This window comes from Manacus candei, unplaced genomic scaffold (assembly GCF_025592945.1).
Source record: "Manacus candei isolate 608988 ecotype Guabito, Panama unplaced genomic scaffold, ASM2559294v1 h1tg000033l, whole genome shotgun sequence".
Classification (NCBI taxonomy): domain Eukaryota; kingdom Metazoa; phylum Chordata; class Aves; order Passeriformes; family Pipridae; genus Manacus; species Manacus candei.
In genome coordinates, this window is record NW_026138081.1 from 5540806 (window position 1) to 5565215 (window position 24410).

Sequence of the window (24410 nt, forward strand, 5' to 3'; positions counted from 1 at the left end):
CTTTTTCACTAGAGTCTGTCCCACAAGGATGCGCCTGATCCTGCTGAATGTGATTTGTTTTAACCCAAGTGAAGCAACTATATGGGTATGTTCTGACCTGTCAAATTTTTCAAAGACAAAAAGAATTCTTCCATCGGCCAGAAGATGAGAGAAAGGGAATATAGTTTGGAGGAAGATGGCTCATGGGCTTGTTCTCTGGCATCCCAAATCTGCAGGCCTTTTACTGATGGGTCTTCTTCAAGCAAGAAAAGTCTCTTTGCTTGAAGACCTGGTTGAATCAATTACATTTTAGGTAGCCTACTCACAGGAGACTGTAATCACACATCTGACATTCTTCTTCACTTTCTTTAGAGAAATCAGCTTGCGGCTCAATTAATAAGACTAACCTGCATGGCCCATCTCCCTGAAAAAGGCCAGATGAGAACAGCTGATCCCCTTCCATCTCTGACAGTGGCTGAAGTCAGCCAATCAGAAGCTTCTCTTCCTTTAATAGGAAGAACATGTACTTATAATCAAGCATCAGGGCAGTGGATATTAGCTGGATTAAATGGTTTAGTGGGCTAAGGCAGCAGGTGCTACTGAATTAGGGCATCCCTACTCTATAGTACTTAATATATTAACATCCTTCTGGGTACTGTATTGGGAGGCTTGGTACAAAGACTTCCTTTCTCTGATGCCAGATGCAAGTCTGCACAAATCTTTCTGTGATGGGTCAAGTGATTAGGTTTTAACAAAAGGAACCTAGGCACTTAACACTAGGGAGTTTTAGCACCAGGCTCATACCCTTCTCCCTCTCCCTACTCAGGTAAGGGATTTTTCTCATTTCTCCCTAAAGTTAACAGCAGGTACTTAGAGCAAATAGACATTATTGCCTCTCTGGTCTTTATTACTTCCTAGCTTAGTATCGGCTACTTTGTACGCAATAAAAAAAGCTGAATTAATAGGATGCTACTTCCCTTCCTTATTCTGTATGAAAACACTGGGTCATGAAGCCACATGGACAGGCTGTGATCTGCAGTGCTTCAGAGCATTATTGCCATTTGCCACGGTATTTGATAAGGGGAAAAAACACAGGTAGTAAATGAACAGACATAGAAAAATCATAGAGAAGGTGATGTGGGGAATATGGGTGAACCATAGGGACATAAAGGCTGGAAGGATTTCAAGTCCAGCAGAATAGCTTGCAGCTGTGCCTATGCTCTAAATTAGCTGCCCCATGGATCTGACTGTCGCACAGGCAAGCCTAGAGACACAGGTATGATGCGCTGCTCCTTTGAAAATAAAGCCCCATGTCTACTGAGCAGCACTTGCTTGCCTAGGAATAACTGTTGTGAACCTTTCATCTAGGGATTGCAAAAAACTCCTGTGAGCTCTATGTTTGGAGTTTAAAAAGAGGCTTTCCCGTATTCGCCTAGCCAAGTAAAACCTCATCCTTTTCCTTCTCTCTCTATCTTAACTCTCCATTAGCCCTTAGCTTTAGTACAGGACCTCAGAGAATGATACATTTTCCTCCTATCCCCTGGCCCCCAGTATTTCTAAGCCTCAATTTGTCATTCCCAAGAGGGAATGGACAAGAGCTTTGAGCTCTTAAATCCTGCTGTTGGTTCTTGCCTGAAAGAGGTAAGTAGGGAAACTGATGGAAAAGTGAAGAAAGGAGCCTGTCCCTCGTCAGCATTCACCTGTAACGGATGCAAAATGTGGGGTTAAACACCAGAACTAGACCCAGGAACAGAAATGAATGGGGTACTTACACAGTTTCATCATTCTTGAACTCCAACTCCCCGTAAGTGTCTTCAAAGTCTTCTCCACCTCCTTTCGCTGTCCCTTCTACTGTCCTAAATGGCACTATGACTGTACCGCGAGCACCTGATGTCCTTAGGACTTTGACTTCCATCACACCGATGCTCTCACTGACATGTATAATGTCACACTCAAATGTGAAGATGCCAGCATGGTCATCATCCAGGATAGTCACTGTGGCCACACAAGGAGACGCCAGTATGGCCTTTGGGTATGGGGAGTTATTGAGCTCTGGAGGTTCCTCACTCTCCACCACACGGAGATTACTGAGCCGCACAAAGAAATGCTCATCTTCCTCAAATATGTCATCATCAATAATGCCCACTGAGAACTCCTTCTGGGTCTCCCCTGATTTCAAGACAACAGTCCCCTCTGTGAACTCATAGTCAGCACCAGCATTGGCAGAGCCATCCTCTGTTTTATAGTCCACGTAGATGGTCTTGGATATGTCCCCTCCTTTCCGCACCACTGTCAGGAGAACGGCACCACAGTTCTCAAGACACTGGTAGGAGCATGGGTCAAAATAAATTTTGGAGATGAATTCCTCAGGTTCCTCTGGCCGCACCTCATGTAAGCTGGTGCTTTTCTTGGCTTGCTCAGCTGCATGCTTTTTCAAAATATTGCCAGCTCCCGTCATCATTCTGGTTGCTTGAATGCGATAAAAGGCTCTGCTCTTTTGCTGATGAGACAACGCATAGTAGTTAGCCATCTCCACCAGCTGGTCCAAGTCCTTTTCTGGGTGCTTTTGCTTCAGGTCCTTAAGGATCCGGATCATCTCTTTGCGAGATTCATCCACCTCCTTCCCCTCCACAGTCACTAAGTTCCCATCTAAAAAGTGGGAGTTCATCATCTTGCCATCCATTTCAATTCCCTTAGGGTGATCACCTTCTGATTCTATGATAATGCCCCTGTGCTTGTCAGTACGGTACTTTTTGTGCATATACTTATAGAAAAGCAGACGTCTATCTGCTATCCAGGCCAGAACAACACAAAGTGGAAAGAAGAAAAGTGTGAGCAGGCCTTCCCAAACCTGAACCACACCTGGAGAGAAGACAGCAAGGATCATGTACAACCAGATGTAAGCAAAGATGCTCCATGCAGCTGTGACAAAGAAAACCCTCAGGTGTTTTATCTTTCTGGTTTCCCCATCAGGGATCACATAGACACAGATGGCAATGATGATAAACATATTGAAAGCTGCGCTGCCAACAACTGTAGACGGCCCCAGGTCTCCAGCTATGAATCCGTGCCCACACACTTCTATCAGAGACAAGAGGATCTCAGGAGCAGAGGAGCCCAGAGCCATGAGGGTTAAGTTGGAAACAGTTTCATTCCAAATCCGAATGGTGGTCGTTGTGGTCTCTCCATTTGGTTTCTTAATAGTTATTTCTTTCTCCTGAGATGTAATGACCTCTATAGATGCCATGAAACGATCTGCAATGATGGAGACTCCAAGGAACATGTAGATCAGTGCTACAAAGTATACGATAACACGGGCAATTTTGTCCCCAAGGGATGGGTTTTCTGGGTACCATATTGGCAGGATAACACCCTCCTTGCAGTCAAAAGATCCTGAACACGAGCTGTTTTGTACTGAACTGGTTGAGTCTCCCGTCAGGCCAGCATCCACCTGCAAACCATGCAAAAACAGCACAAAAGTAACCAGCCCAAAATGGAGGAAGGCCGAGGTGACAGGCTGCAAGCTTAACCACGCCATACACAAGATGCAGCTTCCACTGCGTAGATCCAAAAAGGCCGAGAACCTGAAACAAACAAAACAGAGAGGAGGGAGGGAAGCATGAGAGAGAAGGAAGATGCAAAATTTACCCAAACACACTTCAGTATCTCACCACTGAAGAGTACTGGTAGAGATGCATGGGTTGTCTCTCTGTCACTTTGAAGAAGGTATTTAGCAGGGACTCTAACAAACTGCAGCATTTACATGCCCTGCAGATGAAGATCAATTGCTAGAAAAGTAATTCAGAGGAAAAGTGTATATATATATATAAAATAGCCCATTCTTGACCTACAACATGTGCAACAGGAGAACTGAGTGCTCAGCTGCCACTCACCTAGTAATGCCATGGGGTTCCACAGCACATAGCACTTCAACTCAGTACAAGAACCCAAATTTAAGGGCTCCCATGCCTCACAACACAGGGAATAAAACAAGTCAAGCAATCATTAGCAACACAAAAAGCAACTTTTAAGGTCAATGAGCAATCTCCAAATGAAGTCCATTTTAGGATATAATTCAGTTATAAATTATGGAGTACCTTAGTGGCCAAATCATCCCTACAGCCAGCCCCTCCTAATAGCTGCAGAGTCTCCAGAAGGGCCCTAGGGCTCCCACAAGCTTCTGAGACACAGGGCCTCCATTTTCAGAGGTAAAGATATCATCCCAGAAATAGGGGAGAGGACTCATGCTTGGCAAAGGCCATTTTTCACTAGCCTTTCTTCTGTGATCTGGATGGTCACATTTTACGTCAATAATCCTGTTTTTAAATAGTCACAGAAACCTACAAAACCAGTACAGTTAGAAAAAGTGGTGCTCATAAACTCAGACAGAGCAAAATGCAGGTACCCACCAACATTCCCTCTGCATCCCTAAGAAATTGATATATATTAAAATATCTTCTACAATGAAAGTAATCTCTAACCTAAAATACCATATAAAAACAATGGATCTGATCAATGTATCACATAGATTTGGCATATCACTGCCCAACAATACCTTCTATTACTTACAGACTACATTGCTGCAGGGCTTGCACTGCTTAAAATTGGATTCTGAACCCTTCATATTGTCACGGATCACACTATCCTCCTTCCTTCCTAACAGACTCCTGGAAGAATTTGGTCTCAGGCTTAACCAACAAATCACATTTGTGAGCCCAGACACAGGCAAGTATCTCACAGGAAACATCAAACTTAATAGCAGTATTATCTACAGCACTTGGAAGGTTCAAAAGCCTTAACTCCCACTAACTTTCATTGTGGTTTGTGCTGCCAAATGAGCAGGCCTGGGATTCATTTCCCCTACTGTAACTATCTAAATCTTGGGCAGCAAGTCAAAGTCACTTAGGCTCCCGTTGTAGTCAGCGGAAAGAGACAGTAATTTCCAGGGGACAATCCTTCCTGTCCCATCCTGTTCTGACACAAAAGATGTATTTAAAACACACATCTCCAGAAGGGATTATGTCCCTTCCCACCTCTCGCCATGGTCTCAAGAGGGTGCCTAGTCAGTCAGTTTAGAGTAGATGCCTAACCTTCAGATGGCAGCAGTTCAAAGAGTTGAACTGACCCCTAAACACTTGAGGAGACTCCCCCCTCCCTCCCTTGCACTGTAAATATTCCAGGCAACATTACTCTGTTATCAGCATTAACAAATGCATCTCAAATGGCTATTTTATCATCATGTTGTGTCACTCGCCTATTTCCAAAAGCAGGTGCAATCTTCCCGATATCAACAAAAACCGTTTTCAACTTTCAGATAAAAATCTATAAAGACAAGCAAAACAGGAAGGAAAGCGTGAACAAGCAAATGAACAAAACTGCTCCTGACAAAGCACAGCAGAGGGGAGAGAATTGATTATGCGGTATCAGGATCACAAATCCATGTCTGACACCCTTGATATTAAAAAACAATATAGTTCTTCATGCTATGTAGGCTAATTCAGAAGAGCAAGATTCTCCCACGTTTGCCTACATACCTGCTCACTCCAATGCCTACTTATCTATCTGCCTGTCTTCCTTAGCCCCAGTGCCTGATCGAGCTCCCAGGGACCAGAGGGACCTCTGCCCCAGCGGGGGCTGTTAGAGACCCCAGCCCCAGCTCCAGCCTTGAAGTTTTGTAAAATGCCCCACTGCCTGCAGAGAGTCACAGGGAGGACTCAGCTAACCAGCACATACAACCTGGGTTCCATTTGATGTTCCCATTTTGTCCTCCCTCCCTCTCCACATGGTATTTTACCAGATTTCTAGCTGCAGGATGCTGGGAAATCCCTGAGAAAGAGGCAGTGAACATGTGCAGAGTGACTACGAGCAGCAAGCCCAAGATCTCTGGGCTGCAAGGTAGATGTGTGCACGTTCACAGCAAAGATGACACATTCCAGGTGCCTCTGATGCAAGGTGCACGCAGAGACCAACTATACAAGCACAGTAGCTCCAAAAATACCCCGGGCACATCAGATCATCCTTATCCATACTATGATTGCTGGCAGGTATCCACCAACCTCTTGACACTTCCAGCTCCCAGCTCCTACCTAACTGTACCACAGCCAGTAGCTGCTGTGTCTTCCAAGTTCAGCCATGTAGAAATGGCTGACAGAAAGACAGGAGGAATTTCAAAAACATCTACATGACTCAAGCACCTAAATTTGGTTTCAAAAATGACTTAGGAGTCTAAGTATCACTTAAATTCAGAGCCTTGTCTAGGAATAGTTCAATGACTAAATTGCCCTCTGAAATAAATCACTGCTACTACCAATCTCCTTCTCTGTGGGACAAACAACTTCTGTAATTAACACTATCTGTCTAACTTCTCTAATGCCATGATGGTTTTTATTGCTAGGCATTTCTCAACACACTCCAGGACCTTGTCAGTCCTGCTTAAATTTTTAATTTAATTCTAAGTAGAGGGTAATTTCACTATTTGTCAAATGAATAGTATATTATTTCAAAGACAATCTCTACCAGGGTAGCCTCTGTTTATGTGTTTGGACCTCTAAACTCAGGCTATGTGTTGTAGACTAAAATCTCAGAATTTGGGAATATTTTTCTTCACTGGTTTTCACTTGCTTTGACAAACATTTTAACGTTAAGTGGAGGCCACAATCACTTTTCTAAAATGATATAGTAATGACCCAATCCTGCAATTCTTTGTCACAGGTAAAACTCCCCAGGGACTTCATCCACACACATGCTGTTTAATACAATCTTAATACGTGGTCATTAGCAACCTAACCAATCTGAAAAATACAGTGAAGCATTCTTGTGGTCATTCCCCCTTGAGAACTGCTGCAAAAATGACTTATAACAGAATAAAAGTATCAAATTTTAAAACTGCTCTTAATAAAACATTGAGGTAACAGTTTAACACTCAGGTAACAGAAGGCAGAAGAGTTAAAACTCACTCTGTAGCTCTAAGTCAGCAAGGTTATTTATCCAAGGTGAAAGTTCTCCCTCAAATATAACTACTAAACACAGCCAAGAGATCACTGGAGGGGATCTACGTAGTCTGGCCTGGTTCTGGCCAGTAGACACATCCCCCAGTAGACACATCTGTGCAGTAGACACATCCCCCATCTCTCCTCTAAGTAGCGGCATTAATTTCAGCAGGGCTGCTTGTGTCAAGAGCCCTCCTTCAGCATGAGTCCTGCTCTGAGGACCAAGCCTACAGGCAGGCTTGCAGCTCAGTCCTGAGCCCTAGTCACCCAGGAGGCACCACAGTGTCACTTTTCTGGCACGAGTGTGACAAAACACATCCACATCTGGCACAGCGAGGTGTCATTCCAGCAACATCACTGCGGGATGCAAACAACAGGAGGCTGCAGCAGCAGTGGGAAGTCAGTTGGTGCTGGATGATCTTCAGCTTTATACCATGAGGACCATAACTTCCACTACCTCTTTGCTATCGGACATAATTTTCTGCTCAGTATTGGTAGTGAGGGGACCAGATAGTATCACCTATCTAGTAGAAGTTCAAAGCAATCAATCAATGCAAAGGAGAGACAAAATGCTGCAAGCATCACTGCACCAGAATGAGTTAGCATTCAATATCAAGGCTCTGGGAAGACACATGGTAGTTATTTTAGCAGAGGGAACTCCTTCTTCTACAAGAGTTTACAATGGCCACATGATCCATAAATGCATAAATAGAACCCATAAATAGAAAGATCAGTTCTTGAAATACTTCTGAAGACAGTCCAAAAAGTAGCATGGACCGTGCTTGTCACAATTAAGGTTCCTTCCAACCCAAACCATTCTATGGTTCTACGATACAATTCTATGACGTTTTATAATAGCTGAGTTTCAGAAGACTGATAGTTTGACTGCTATGGACCTATATGAGGCAGAAAGCTGGGAAGGCTATACTGATCCCTTATAATTTAGCTTTTCATACACAGCTTCTCACATGACTCTAAAGGCAAGGATATTTTCAAAAGGAAGCATTTATAAGAAATCAAATCAAGATGCAACATAACACAAAGATGGTTGATAACACATAATCGCCACACACCAAATTCCCAAGATCACTGTTCATTAAATACAAAACTAAAGGCAACACCCTAAGTCCCTATTAATTTCTAACTTGGGCAAAATTCACCTTAAACCATCACAAAAGCCTTCGGATTTGAACTGAAATAAGATTAGGTTTTCTGGCACTTCCCTCTCCTTCCCCTCTCCCTCCCATCTCCCAAATAAATGAGACACGGGAGTACATCTGTGGCCATACATCCTCTCTTCCCTGACTCTAGACCAGCCAGGAAAGGCTGCTGATTAGATCTCAGCACAGGGTGAGCCTCATTCAGGCGTGGGTGCTGCACAGGGGCCAGACAGAGATATCTCAAGATGAAGATGCACTTGACAAGCATCTGTCCCAGAACAGAGAGGATACAGCATTCCTATTAATGTTCCCTTATAGCCCTGCTCCAAAGCTGGGGGAGACAGAAATAAGGTTCAGCTTAATAACATGACTTCACACTCCTCAGCTCCAAAGCACATAAAAGCTTTTTGATTTGAGCACACTGGGTTTTTTACAAACATGAGCAAAACTTGAAACTATAGCCTTTCTGCCAAAGAACATACATAACTGAGTTTTCACAGAAGAGGTATTATATACCTAATTCACGCTCCTCCCTCACCTGAAATAAAAGCACAGCAAAATATTTAATAAAAAACAAAGCATATTTTTTGATTGTTTCCATTCAAATGCTATTGAACCCCTTGCTCATCACTACAAGAGTAGTATCCAGAGTACAAGTTAAGATTTATGTGCAAGCCAAAAGCCAGAGCAGTGTCATTAGATCCACTTTGTCTGACAAATGCAAATTTCCAGTACAGATCAGGCCTTAAATCATCAGACTGATGGCACAAGCCTACCTGAAATGAGCACAACCAAGGACCCCAAGCTGACTTTACACAGGTTATGACATAGCAATAGGTAGTTTAGCTCTGTACTACTGCACCAGCTAGATTTTATGAGGAAAAAAGCACCATAACTCATGTTTAAGCCATACCAGATTCCCCCCCATTTGGCTTGATGGAAAAGATATGGCGGGGAGCTGTAAGTGTGCTCTGCACTTCATAGTAAACATGCCAAAACCCAAAATTAACTGCCTATGGATTAATCCCCCCTGGTATGTGTCATGAAGAGCCTTTCTTTTCTCTCAAGACCATGCAAAAAGCTACCGTAAAAAAAGCGACTGGCTCCCGTAGCAAGTCTTTTAATATTTACAAGCTGGTGTCTCTACTAATTTGAGCAGTACCTACCATTCTAGCGTGGCAAATGGGTGTTAATTGACATAATGACTCAAGTCTACTAATTCCTTTTAAAAGTGCTGCAGTGATGGGACCTGGTTATATCCGGTGATCCCAGGGGCTGGCCCAAACGGAGCCCAAGTCTGTGTATGGCTAGGAGCACCCTCCAAACACTCAGCTCACCCTGGGAACCAATCCATGCTGGGTTTTTTGTATTTTAGTATCCATGATGCTCCTGAAGAAGCAGTGGCATAAATAGCTAACCCATAAAGATGCCTGTACTTAATTGTCCTCTTCCGCACCAACTGCGCTTGACTGGCCAGGCATTTTATTTCCTTGCTCTCACTTCAGCTGAAAAATATCTGTATAGGATAGACAGCTATAGGGATATAGGAGCTGCAGATAATGCTCTGTGCACAGACATGTATAGGAGGTGGCAGACACTGCAGAAAGCCTTCAGTGGGCAATCACAGCCCCATCCTTATTTATGGTGTGGGCTAGCTAAGCCACGGTGTGTTTGCTCTTCCATTCCCCATACATATCCCTATTCTGAGATTCCTCAGCCTGAGAGACAGCAAGAGTTACCCTTTTCTACTTTTTTTCCTGCCAGAACCATACCTTTTTCACATTCAAAAAACAAAACCTGGTATTTAGGCTGACCTACAGATTAGCAGTGGGCATTCTCCTGCTTAAAAGGCAGTACTATCTGCTCTGATATAGATGAGGGTTTTTCTTTTCATGAGTATTACACAATCTTGCCGTTGTTTTTCCAGTACCTAAAAATGGGCAGTTCACACAGGGATCTCTGCAGGCTATCTAATTCAACCCCCCAGCTCACGCAGGGCCACCTACAGTCAGTTGCCCAGGACCACATCCAGTTGGTTTTTGAATATATTCAAAAATATATCTGAGGATATTGAAGGACAGAGGATGAAGTCTCCACAACCTCTTGGGGTAACCTGTGCCGGTGCTCAGTCATCTGCACAGTAAAATAATAAGAAAGCAGAGTTATGGGGTCCAGGACTGCTTGTGACCGCCACACCCAGTGTTGGAGCGTGGGAAGCCAGAGCAAACCCACCACGTGTACAAACTGCACTAGAAGCTCACTGCAGTCCATTGGTGGCAAACGTGTATTTGGCAAAAAGTCGCTGTCGTGACCTTTTAGAAGTCACTTGGAAGCCTCCATTGCAAGTTTAGAAGCAGATCTCCAAACATCAGTCCTTTCAACACATTTAGAGGAACTTCTAGACACTATTAAAGTCTTTATGTGCTTGTATTCCAGTGCACATGTGAATACACCATTCTTCACAGTATGAACAACCCCAAACTGAGAGGGCAGGTACTTCCAAGCACAATCTCCAGACCACTGATTTTACGCCCATAATGTGAAAGGCCCAGTGAAGAGGCTGAAAGTCCTTCCTTTAGGTTTAGGAGGCTGAGAGAAATATAGCAGTTATATATGGAGTTACTTGGGTCACCCATTCAGTGGTTCCCTGGCCTCTTCCATGGACTACGGCTGTTGGAGACAACCTGGAGTACCTGACAACACATGGGGTTGGAACAGGCACTGGTTTCTCTGTTGCAGCCTTTCAAGGCACTGGTTTTCATCACTTTCTCTCTTGCTGGTTTATAAAGAGCAGAAAAGACCATTTGAGGAACAATGGGGGAAGGGGAAAAAAATTTCAGCAGTGTGAGGAAAACTTCTTGTCAGTACATTTTATGTACTGCCCGTGGCAGCACGCAGGGTGTGTTATTTACTGCTCCTGCTTCACAGACATTATACTGCTGGTTCAGGTGCCACCATCAGAGTGCAACTTATCACCTAGTGACTCACAGCATCCTACAGATGACAGCGGCAACTCGTGACATTCCTTTAGCACTCTGGTGGCAGATCTAAAACTGTTACAATTAAAGACCCTGGGGTTTGTTGTCATCAGTGCGTTTGTGCTGCAGAGCCTGTAGTTATGTGCACGCAGAGGCACACTAAATGGTAAATAAGAAGAGAAGTGTTGTAGTTATATCTCATTCTCTTTAGATCCAGAGCTAGGTAAGAAAAACAGAAGTTTTCTGACAGAAAACACTCATTTGAGGCAAACTAAACAAATCATGTGATGTGCTGGATTTGATGCAACAAGTAGCTAGGCAATGAGCCCTTCCCTGGCTGGCTGGTGGGCTCCTGGGACAGCCATCAGCCAGCCATGCTGGATGCTAACCCCAGCAGCTGGGGCACACAGTGCTCCAATCCTCCAGAACAGCCTGTTTATTTCTTAACTTCTCCTTCAAGGAAATATAAAAACAAAATTTCTGATCCTTTTTTTGTCTATACACAGCAAAAAAGGCAAAAGAAGCAAATGGGGCAGTGGGAGAATGGCAGAAAACATAGATGGGAGAGGAGGAGGAGAAGGCTACACTTCAGAAATCATCTTTATCACTGCAGCAAAAACAAGTGGTTGTTGTTCATCATGTTAGACTGACAGGAAAGGCCCTTACTTAGCCCAATTAGCACAGGTTTCACTCATTTCACAGTAAGTTAGACCACAGACAGAAGAGTTGTCTTGTCCATGCCTCAGGGACTGCCACTGCATTGTTCCCCTTGTGAACATTATTTCCTAGTGCTTTGTCCAGCTCAGTTTTAAATCATCCAAGTGATATTTCCACAACTTCCCATAGACACTCTGCCATGATGTAATTTATCTTGGAGGTTTTAGCCGTCTTCCTTATATTTAGGATGAAATTAGAAAAATTTATGATGCTAGTTCTCATTATTGTGTCCTTGGAGCACTCTCAACCATTCTCCTCCCTGTCTGAGATTTACATGCTTCAGATACTTGTAAATAGCTGTTCTCCTCCACAGCTTTTCTTTGGCCAAAGCACACAAATTTATTTTAATCTTTATAAATTAGCCCAAGCTGCCCTTTAATCATTTATCTTCATCTTCTCTTAGTTCTCCATCTTCGAGGCAGTCAGAAGCAGACGGGTATCTGCGAGAGACATAGCTCAGTGCCTGCTCCCACCAAAACCAGCAGCAGACCTGCTCTCTTTGGAGCAGGAATGCCATGCCTGGATAGGGAAGACTGGCCTCTAAGCTCTACTGCACAGGAGGTTTCATCAGATACCAGACTGCTGCAAAGGTTAAATCAAGATTGATATACAGAAGCTCACTGTGTTGCTCACTTTTGAAGGTCTCTCCACCCATTTGCTGTGTCCCCAGCACAGTAGGGCTGGCATGAGGAGCGCTGTGCTGCTGACTGGCATGTGTGGAACGAAAGCAGAGATTTCCAGAGTTTCAGCCAAAAAGTCAGGGTCTCCAGATGAGACGAGGGAAATACACTGTAACACGCCCACTGCTTTTGCAGATCTGAGCACAGCAGGAGGCATGAAAAATGCACTGAGCTACGGGTTATCCTCAAAATACCTCCCACTTCACTTGGAAGGTGCCAAAACCTGTAAATTCACTCAAATTGAATACAGTTATCAAATAAGATTCCACACAGCACCCTCACCCTGTACTGCCATATATCCCCATGTCTCTCTTATTGACAATTTAGATATCTTAATCCTTTGCTGTTTTTTCAGCTGCTAATTCTGCAACTGCTTTAAAAAAATAACTCCTCACATCCACCATGATTAATTCATTCTTCATAAGTCCAGGCTGTTTATTGCTCTTTGTTCATTTATGCACTAGTTGTTTACAGATTCTCTTTTAATATTAGCTCTGTTATTTGCTAGAGACTCAAGTCATATTTACCATATGGTAATTGCAGAGATGACATGGACAACAAACAGTGGAAGCTGAGCTGCTACAGCAATTACAGTAAGTGGCAGCAGTCTCCAGGCTATCTGCTGCCCCACCTTCATTTCTTCTCTCCCCACCCTCTGATGGCTTTCCTGTGGGCCGTATAAAGCCATATGCAACTCTGATCTCTATACCAAAGACAAGTGGAGATTTGTTCTTTGCTACAGCATTATCAGACAGGTTAATTCACTTTTTTCCTTTCAGTTTGTGTCCCAGCTGCAGGTCTGCTCTCCCTGGCTGGCTGCCCCAGTAATCTGAAATATTGTCTGAACCTAGACACCCTCAATACCCACTGTTACAACAGAACTAAATTCCTTCTTTGCCTCACTCATGGTCCCCATGTGTTTCAGATATTTCACTGAAGGAGTTGCGAAGGACCAGATTTCAAAGACTGGTTAGAAGCTTAAAGGATCAGCTCTTTTTAACCCACTTGGACACCTGGACCTCATTGAAATCACAGATTTTTCACCGGACACCTAAGCACGATTTTAAAGTCCTGTAGAAAACCAAACAAGTGACTATGAGAGGCTACTGCTGTTTTCTCCAAAGAAAGACCTGAGTTTATTTCTTGATTCCTGCCAAGAGCACCCGGCAGGTCCCACCCACACAGATGTCATAGGGCTAAGTCAGGTAAATATGTGACTTGATCCTTCAAGAAGATTCAAAAAATCAAGATTACCTATATGTGTATCAACCTGGGGGCACTGCATACAAAAAAGGCACCTTGTCCGAAAAGGATGAGACTCCTCCCTTGCCATTTCTAACATGCTCCCAATTCCCAGCAGTCAGCACGTCTTAACTTAGATACCAGTGCAGAACACTTGAAAACTGGATGCAGGGCATCATGTATCAGAAGAATTTTCTAGTAAAGTATATTATAATCATACTGCTGTTTATCTCCAAAGTGGAAGAAATAGCATTTTCATTGTATTCAGAGCACTACTTACACCAGCTTCCCTCCCTTGACCCTCCCCTCCAAGAGTCTCCTTTTACACAAAGTCATCTTCAAAATGACAACTATCTTTCTAGCCCAGTCAACTTGCATCCCATCAGCTGAAGGCTGGCAAGAGAGAAGAGAGAGAAGGCCCTTAGGACCAGATTTTCTCTGCTGTAAATCAGCATAGGTCCTATGAGCCCAAGTCAGCAGAACCAGTTTATTCTACTGAAAGTGCTGCCTGAGGAACTCTGGCAACATTTCATATAACAGAAACGTCAAAAATGAAAGCTTCATCTATTTCCTCTTCACAACCTGAATCACACAGCAGCTGAGGGGCATCTTTGTGCTTCCTCCACATCAACTGTATTCCTGTCCATCCTGCCCAGGTTCCTCCCTCCTCCCAGTGCTCCATGCTGGCCCCAGATTTGCTACAACTAGTCCTGCCAACAGAAGCATCAGCTGAGTCATGAGAGATGACCACATCAGCCAAATGCACTAAAACCAAACAAGGGAAGAAGAAAATTCTCTTTCCCCCCCAGTCCCAGACCCCAGCAAACATGGCTTGGAGTCTCTCTCCTCCACCATGCGCCCACTGTCACCTTGGATCAGCACAAGAAGTGCCTCATCCTGAAGGTAAAATGACAGGAGTAACTGGCTTCATGTATGTGCTTGGATAACATACTCATCCCACGCAGCCACCCACTGTATGATCTGTGTAAGCCATCAAAGCAAAAAGAGATGACAGCTTCAATACTGCCACTGAGGGGCACAGCCTCCGTTATGGATGCTAGCAGTCCCACATCTCCATCAGTTTTACTCAGGAGCTCGAGTCCCCTTCAGGGGCAGCAGAAATTATCTCTTCATCCATTTCTGCAAAGAAAAGATTAAAACTGGGATGCGCTTAATTTGCTTTGAAGTCCAAATCTCTCCTAAGTTACAGCTAAGGCAAGGAAATTGCAGGGTCCCACTCTTACTGCAGGTTTCAATGGAGCAACAGCTAAGGTGGTAATAAACAGCCTGTTTTCACACCCTTACTCCACACTCACTCCCTACCCTCTCCTCCCCCAGCCCAGAAAGCCTCTCATGCCCAGCCATGCTTCTGTGGTGGTGCTGTGAACTCAGCTCTTCCTGACACTGTTGATGACAGTAACTCCTGTCATCTGGGAAACGTGTCACAAGTGACAGAAAAACGCTTTGCCGAAACAGGAGCAACAGTCCCCAAACACCAGCAAGTGAGGAGCAACGTGATAGGAAGTGTTATCCCAGGCAGAGCCACCATTACTATTGCATTCAGGTCAGTGACTCAAATAGGTAAAAGAACAAGCACAAAAGGTCTTCAACAAAATGATGGTCACTTTTCAAGACTAGCGAAGCCTTGAAATGAATCCATTCTACAGTGGAAGCTCACTGACCAGACAAATGAGTAAAAATGGGTAGTCAAAGAATTTGAGCCCCATATCATAAAAACCCTTCACTCTGCAGTAATCCTCCCTCTGCCCTTTCTCCATGCCCTCTGCTCTCCCCACAGATACACATGCAAACACTTCTGTGATCCTTCCCCGAAGCCTCCTCCGACAGCACCCCTGTGGTTCTTCCCAAATGTGGCTATCAAGACCACTACCCCTTTGTCCAAGGTTATTGCAGCCAGCCCACCGTGCTTGGTGGTTGTTGGCTCCCACACAGATACTTGTAAATTATAACCATGCCACCTCTTCATGCTCCCTTTGCAACAGTAAGTAGATGAGGTGCCTGGAATCTTGCACAACCCAGCATAACTCCCAAGCCCCCTCCCTCAGCCTTCTGTGGGAAATCAGCTTTGGTCAGAGGGACAGAGATGGCCAACCAAGCCAAAAGAAGCTCGAGGCCAACACCAGCAGAAAGCTTCCAGACTCTGGGTATTTCATCTAGTGAGCACTGAAAACTTTTTAAATTCTATGTTGTCCATTTGTGTAATCTGTGGAACTCGATGCTATAAGAAATAAATTAAGTACTCTAACTGTCGGAGGAAAAGCAGATGTGCATGGGACACTCAAAATACCCATAGATTCACCAGATAGGATGCATCCCTCCTCTTGCTCCAGAGCATACTTCTACCTCAGCAATGTTTGTGAAACTTGCTAATGTGTATGGAAAGCTGGAAAGGCCCTTTTTTAAATGAGCATCTGCTGCCTCACTGGGCCAACCTCTTGCTTTGTCCTAGCAGCCAAGCCCATATGGACCTGAGAGAAGGCAGAAAGGCACAATCGGAGGAAAAGTGGCGGGCTGAACACGTGAGCAATGCTGGTAGAACACTGGGAAGCTATGAGGCATGGAGCTGTTGAGGGAAGTGGCAAGCTGGGGCAGTTACTGGAGAATCATGAAGAAATCTCTATATTTAAGAAGGAAAAGTAGAGGAGGGAAAAGGCCAGAGCCAGGGAAAGAGGGGTGTTTGTGACTCACTGGGATGCATGAAGCAGCAAGGAGATGGTTCTAGACAGGCAGCAGGCAAGCCAGCAGATTTTTGGGAGTGACGTAGGTGCACCAAGTGCAGCTGAGCATCTTCTCACCTTCAATCTCCTGGTATGATTCCCCAGAGGGAAGGCAGCTCTATCACGCTCTGAAGGTTAAGCTGTGCCTTCTGCCTGGCACAAGAGCACAGTGCAGCCAATGGGTAAAACTGCAAAAGCAAACCCCAACACTGCCAGGAGGGACAGGCTTTATTTTTAGCTGGGACACCAGCAGGGTCACTGCTGGTGCTGCGTTTCCCCATGGAAGCCAGGGTTTCATGAAGTGTGCTGTGTGCGCAGGGTCACTGCGGGGGAAACATCTGTCAGGTCAGCTTTGGGGAGATGGATTATTTAAGTTAGAGAAAAGGAAACATTTACTAGAAGAAGTGAACCTGAAACTACTCTGGAAGGTTAAAATGAAGGGAAAAAATGATGCTTAAAGAGTCAGAGCAGGTGGTAATTTATGTGAGGCCAATGTCTAGTGCACCTATCTCCAAGATGCTCATACAGGAGAATACCCCATCATGTTTGACTCCAGCAGCATCCCCTCTGTTTGCCTCCTATAACCCAAGCTTTCTTGTCTACGGGCTGTCAAAACAAAAGCAGCAGCAAGTCATTGTCCTTCATAAGAATCCCTCACAAAGGAAACCCACACAGAGATCCACCTTGTTTCGCACCTTAAAGATAATGACGAGACTTCCACTTCACTCTGCTCCTCAGGTCCTCAAATGAGGGCTCCCAATCAGCTCCAAGGCAGGCAGTTTTTCCAGGACTCACACACTGGCTAAGCGCAGCACCCACAGCAAGGGCATAGCAGCAGCACAAACTTAGCCTGCAGCGGTCTCATGAAGACCTTCCTTGCTAGTGGGTTTTGTGGGTGCAAACCTAATAAAACAGTTGGCACTGCGCCCACTTGCACTGTTAGGGAATGCAGTCTGGAGGCTTCAACGTGTAGAGATTTTTGTTGATAAAGTGCTGAATATTAGTGTGAAGCTTTCAAGGGACTTGAAAGAATTGAGAGCAGAGGGGAAGTTCTCATTTTATTCTCTTCTTGAAAAACCTCAGTCCATTTGGCATGTTGCATCTGAGAAATAGCTTGGCCCAGACTCTCTGATTTGTTGTAATCAGGATCAACTCCTATGCATGTTTTTTGGAAGATTTTATATTAAAAATTATTTTGTCTTTTTTGTCTGCCGATTCTTGTGCCTCTTAATAGCTTAAGAAGTGCTTTGCAGACTCCATCACTATATTAGGTTCTTTGCAACTAATTTGCATTCAGCACTATCCACTTCATCAAGAGCAGACTTCAAGGCTGAACCAACTCCAAGCCTTAACTGCTGCACGCAATTTAGGCAGCAGCTTTACAGGTGGAAGCAGGGCTTCTTAAGCCAGCCTGAACATTCTCCACCTCTGCTCATTTTTTCCCACTCTGCTCTAGCTCTTTCTTTTTGTTGGCAGAACTGTTTGCACGGCTAGGGCATGAATAAGGATGAGGAATCTATTTGGCCAAAAAGCAAGCTGAACCCACCACCTGGCCACTCATGCCACTATGCCAGTATCCTGCAGGTGGGGGACAGGAGCAGGAACAAGCAACCAGGGTGGGAAAGCTGTAGAAAACAAGGTCCAAATAACAAGTGTGGCAAGTGCATTAGCTGTATGGCAGAGGCATTTTTGCCTCTTGCAGTAGTGAATCCTGTAATACCTCCTGGACCATGAAACAGCCTTGTCCTGCCACATAAAGGTAGAGACATATCTCTGCCTCCATTTTCCCAACTAATGTGCATGTTCAAGGGTCACTGAGTAATTCCAACTAAAACCAAAGAAGAGGATAAAGGTGCTTATTAAGGTTAACTTTAAGCTCAGCATCAAGATATTACTTCCCAACAAGGAATGCCCCCCCCTCAAGGCAGTAAACCAAGACATCCAGGTCTTAATGACCCAAGACAAAGTTTCCTGAAAGCAAACAGTATGGAGAGCAAAAGGACAGCTTCTTCACAGAGAGCATCATTTTGAGTACCCATCCATGATCAGTGCATGGCAGAGGCAGAGCTGCCTTCCCTAATTTGGGTGTGGGGAGCTGTGGCAATGGCGGGTTTCACAGCCAGCCTGGACCTGGTGACAAACTCTCTCCTACTGCTACTTGCATTGAGGGGAGCTAGGACACATCCAGAGTGAGATGTAGCCTGATTGCAGAGCAAGGTGCAGACATGCTCTAACTCTTCCTGCTTTTGCTCCCACTCTGGTGAAGGAAACCAGTTTTCACCAGCATGCAGCACATGAACACGCTGGCAGGGCACCTTGTATTGTCGGCATTGGAGTCCCACATTCCGTTCTGGACATGTCACCTTCAACACAACCTCAGCAGCCAGATTTAAGTGCCCTCTCACAGGTACATCCCTGCATCACTACACTTCTTTTGATTAAAACTGTATTCTGCAGTGCTGCTCTTTGCTTTGAGACAGCCTCCAAGTACCAGCCTAGGAGAGGGAGATGAAAGCAATGGCAATGCAGTCTCATCTGTCTATAGTTTCTAAAACTCTTTGGCACCTCACTGGTTGCAAAACATGCCCAGCAGCATAGGGTATTTAGTATTGCTGATTGCTCTTGACCTGGCTGTCTCTGCTGCTGTCCTGACTTAGGTGGCTTAGGTAAAAAGACAGCAGAGTACAGGAAGGCAGCAGAGCAAGTTCACTTTTGTAGCCTTAAAATAATCTGCCAGTGAATGGAAACAGAAGCTTCTCCCTAAATCTGAGTGCTCTGGAAGAGCTCCCTGTTTTATTATGATGGAAAATCCTCATTGGAGTGTTTCATTAGAAAACAAGCTATCATAAAAGAAATGTTAGGAGCCCTAAGCTCCCTTCTCTCCCATGATGTCAACTGTCAGAGACATCAATGACAGCTCAGCTATGTGATCAAAGGCTCCAGCAAGCGGATTTAAAGACAGAATTACCAGGAAATTGAGAGTAGGAACATAGGGGCATGATCATCACCTATCTGTAAGTGTGTCTTATGGGGCAAACTAATTACTTTATAATGCCACACTGCAGGAACAATGGCACCTGGGTCTATTCATTGTGACACTGCCAAGATGGGGTTGTGGTGGTACCTTCAGAATGGCATGACATCCCTGCCACCGCATGTTTTGCTATTCCTGCAAAACTCAGTGACAGAAGTGCCTAGGGGGGAGACTGGGAGGCCATCACGCTGAACTTCATGCTTTCACATCCATGGTGGCTTTCAATGAGAGCTTGCAGTTTAAAGCACTAAGGCAGAGGGGAAGGAGGGAAGCCAACTACGGTCTATACCATGTTAGTCCTCAAGCAGCCCAGAAGCCCACTGAACCTGCAGGAGATTGAAGGTAGTTCTCAGATTTCATTCTGCAGGTAAGCAGGGACATGAGCTGGAGCTCCTCTCCAGCCCCAAACCCCATGTCACCAAAATCAGCAAGTGCGGGACCACGAGCTCTGCAGCACAGGTGTTTTAAAGGTTCCCCCAGAACAGCTTGTCATCTATGTAACCTCTCAATGCATGAAACTCTTCAGGACAGGGACTATAATTTACTAGACATTTGTATAGCACTTGGAAACATGGGCCCCCAACCATGCCTGTAGGAGTTACCGTTATCAAACAGTAAATCAACAAAAGCATTAATCTATGCCACAATACCTAAACACAGTGGGTGATTGTAGGTGGAGCATCACAAGTATCAATTTCCTGGCTTCAGAGACTTTTTTCCTCCTATTAAGATATTTTCGTCTTTGTAATTTAATTTCCTTCGCTCTTTTTTTTTAATATAGAATTAGATATTGCTGCCTGGTTTAAAAAAATTTGGCCAGCAATCAAAGCCATCTTTTTAACTGTGAAGCACATGAAAGGCATCTGAAACAGGACAGCAATAAAGAACAAGGAACTATTTGTCAGTGCCACTTGGTCATTGGGGAAGCTTAGGGGAGGAGACTGATGCTGTTTGTTTAAAACAAGCAAACAAAACCCTGACAGACAGACCATTTATCTGTATAGTGCTTCACTTGAAAATATTGGCCGAGGGAATACATCCTCACTTGGTTTCTAATAAAAGTGCTGACACACTCTGTCATGGCCTTTCCCTGCCTTGGGGATGGAGGATGCCTCTCTCAGGAAGGACCCTTTGAAAATGAGGGATATATGTGGGCTCAGGCACAACACAGCAGCAGACCAGCCTAGGCCCTAAGCAATCTCTCTACCTGTCCAACCCGCAATACCATAACACCTGCCTCTCTCAGATCAGCCTCATCTGACTTCAGACCCACCAGCTTCTCAGAGGAAAGCAGAAGAAGCAGGGAGGCTGGATTCATCCCTTTTTCCTTTCTACAAGCCAGTCAAGCCAAGAAGCAGTGCTCTGAGCACCTTACAACTGCTCTGCAGAAAAACTGCTCATGACTGCAAACAACACACTCTGTTTCAGTCAAACAGGGCAGCTCCTGCCCCCACCACGGCCCAGCAAGAGCCTGCGGACCACAGCTTGGTTAACAAGCCAGGCCATGCTTGCTATGTGCTCCATGTGCACTCTCCTGTTTTGGGTGCTGGTGTTGAAGACTGCTCCAACACTGCCCACGGTGAGGGAAAGGACTATCCCACCTGATGATGGCATCTGCCAACCCAGGTGTCACCCTGTCAGGTGGCAGCTTTGCAGAGCAAAGGGCAACCTCTCTGCAAAGGATAAGTGTTACACAGAGTGGTGTTAGGATGGCTACACATCTGCCTTTTTCTCACATCCTGTCACCCACTAGTTATTGTAACTGTGTCCTCACCAAATCCCCACAAGGCGAGAAAAATACCATTAATGATACAAATGAGACCCAGGAGATAAATGTGCCTAGCAGAACACTGAAGGTATGCCAGAGACCAGAAACCTACTTGCATTTCCACTGCTCTCACACAGGATCTCAGCAGTGGAATTACCACAATCTGTCCTACCTTGGGCATTTGGGAAATGCTTAAATCACCCACTTATTAAGAGCAGGACTCATATTTGGCTTAGGGAGAAAAAAACCAGACAGCAGTACTGCACCTTTTAAGTAGGACTCTCTACCACCATCAGTCCTCTCCTTCCCCACCCTGGTTGATATTACACCCTTCTGTTTACAACACAGGGTAACCAATTTTCCTGCCATCACACTGCACACTCATGGCAGAACTGAGGGCCCCTGGGCTGCTCTTGCTCCTCCTCAGCCAGCCTTCGGCAGTAGCTGGACTTGCTCTTTTCCAACATCACTACTTCTATTTAGGAAACAAGTATCGTTCCAGTTGAACACAGAAGCATGAACATAAGCACCACTGGCTCCCCAAACCATGATCAGAGTAAACAAATGTTTTCAACAGCAGTGGATGGAGCAGGATGAGGGACTCCCTAGAAATGTGTATGCCATAGGGGAGTGATGCCTCTCCCCGCTGCACCAAACCTAGAGAGCACTTTCAAGGCCTCTGCGTCTCAGCAGTTCCCCAAAGCCAGCCCTGGTCTCTAGGGTCTCCTGCTAGCCTCCCAGAGAGCATGGGATGAGTGCTCCTGAATGGGAAGGTGCTACCGACTGTTATCTAAGTCTTCCAGCCCTGTTATCTCCACAAATAAAAAAACAGCTTGACAAAATCAACCTTTCGCTTCATAGATGTGAGGAACTAAAGGAATATACATATAAACACAAGGAGGGGGAGGATGTGCATACAGCACCCCTTCTCACCTCAACTGTCCCTCCGGTGTCTCCCCTTAAATCTGAAACAGATTTTTAAGGTGAAATCCCCAGAACAAAGCCAGGGATAAACCAAGAAGTCAGGAACTCAACCATTACACTACAGCTCCATTGGAGGGGGCAGAGGGGGAAATGGCCATGGCCTCACGTTTTAGAGTATCGGTAAAAAAAAAAAAACCAAAACAGTTGCAATGGTTTCATCTCTCACCCAGAATGATTGATACTTTAGATACAGGTGAAAAGCACAAAACCCTGAAGCAAGGCTGGGAGAGACTAAGAGTATGAAACCACCCCACATATGGGTCAGCTCTCATGCGGGCACATGTATGTGTGTGTGTGTGTGTGTAGAATTCCTCTCCCCCTGCCATGGGGGGCTGCGGGCCCGCCGGCAGCCCCGTGCCCTATTTAGGGCAGCGCCTGGCGCAGCGGCTATATTTGACACCCGGGGTAAACAAGCCGGCCCCGGCGGACGGAGCGCGACAGCTGCCCGGGACGGCGCCCCCGGTACCCCCAACCGCGGCCGGGGATGGCCTGGCACGGACTCCCCCGGCGGGGAAAAAAAAATTAAATAAAAAAAAGGAAATTTAAGGGGGAAAAAAAAAAAAAAAAAAAAAAAAAGGAAATTTATAGCACTGCATGAGAGCCGCTTCCCTCGCCTGGCAGCCCCGGGCAGAGCCGTTCCCCCGGGGCCCCCGGCATCCCTGCGGGCCGTGCCGCGCCTCCGAACCGGGGCACCCCCGCCCGGCGGCGGGAGGGATCCCGGGGCCGCCGCGCGCGGTGCCGCGGGACCGGGCTGGTGCTGCCGCGCACGCCCCGCCGGAGCCCGCCCGCTCCGCCAGGCCCCAGCCCCGCAGCGCCCGGCCCGGCCCGGCCCGGCGCCCCCTCCCCGCCGCGCATCCACCCCGCAGCGCCCGCTCCGCGCCGTGGGCAAAGCCCTGCCTCCGCAGCACAAACACACACACGCACACACACACGGGCACGGAGCCGCCGTGGCGCCGGGAAAACAGCAGGAATGAAGCGAGCTCCCAGCACCTCGGCAACGCGAATTCCCCCCCATCCTGGGAGATGAGCCCGCAAAGAGCCCTCGCCCCCTCCACCCCCACCCCACCCCAGCACCCCCCGCTCCACGACCATTCCCGTGCAAGGCATGGAGCCCCGCTTGGCAGCAGGACACTTGCCCGCCAGCCTCGCGTCTCCCACGGAGCGGGGGTGGCACCCCCTTACTTACCCTTTCTGGCGGCTTTCCTGACTTTTTTTTGGAGGGTCGGGATGGGGGATGGGGGAGAGGGGGGCTCCTCTGGCTCCCCAACACAAATCCTTCCGGTTCCTAAAGGGAGCTCATCGCATCTCCCGGTGATTCACCGACGGTGTGTGTGGGTACGGGGGGGTTCGCCTTTGCATGTCAGTCCAAGTTGCCTCGCTCGCTACAAAACCTGTGCTCCCTTTTGCAGCTGTCAGAGAGAGCGGGGAGGTGCATCTGGAAAAGGGGGTGGGGGTGGAGGTAAAATGTTGATAAATCCACCAGCCTTGATCTTCAGCTCCGTGCGGTGGAGTTTGGGGAGGGAAGGGAGATCTGGCGAAGGGGGAGGAGGGCGAGGAGGACGGAGATGAATGGGGGTCGAGGGAGGGGGGAAGAGAAAATGGATTGTACCCCAGATTGCCACTGAATCTGCTGGGCTTCCCCCACTCCCGCGCTCACACCATCGGGGCTCGGTCCAGGCTTCCCAGCATTACGGTGCACAGCAGAGCGCTGAGCCTGATTTCTGGGAGCCAGCGAGGTTTGCACAACTGCAGCAAGAAGCCAAATCAAAAAGCCAATCTGCGAGCCTCCAAACTCCACGTCACCTATCAGCTGGGAGCGAGCGCTGCAACAGAATTACAAGCCATGCATATTTATTCCTCTGAATCCAGGGGGGGATTTTCAGATCGTTTAAAGCAAGGCACGGTGAAACCAAGGCAAACCCTTTCCAAAATAAATGAAGGCAGAGCACGTCTTGCATGTAACACGCACACACACGCACACACCTCTACGAGATCTCCGTCAGTATATACAGATAGAGATACACACTCACAGAATGGGGATCACTCCTGTACCCTCCAAGTATATTGACTTGACTTTATGTATTTCAAGGAAGGGAGGGGAAGAACACGGTGGTTGAGCCTCAGAAAAGACGATATTGATT

At 46.2% G+C, this 24410-nt stretch overlaps 1 protein-coding gene across 11 annotated transcripts in view; it reads right to left on the reverse strand.

The window, feature by feature from the left end:
- The window catches only part of SLC8A3 (solute carrier family 8 member A3), a 116857-nt gene extending 92842 nt beyond the window's left edge, over positions 1 to 24015 (reverse strand). For 5 of the 11 annotated variants that reach the window (XM_051791539.1, XM_051791537.1, XM_051791535.1 and 2 more), the window contains exon 1: positions 1752 to 3563. In XM_051791539.1, the coding sequence (XP_051647499.1) occupies positions 1752 to 3517 (1766 nt within the window). In that variant the 5' untranslated portion in view covers positions 3518 to 3563. Of the gene's footprint in view, positions 1 to 1751; positions 3564 to 23455 lie in introns of those variants that run through there. The other 6 variants (XM_051791546.1, XM_051791543.1, XM_051791541.1 and 3 more) reach the window with 5 other exon arrangements.
- Positions 24016 to 24410: the final 395 nt, after the last annotated feature.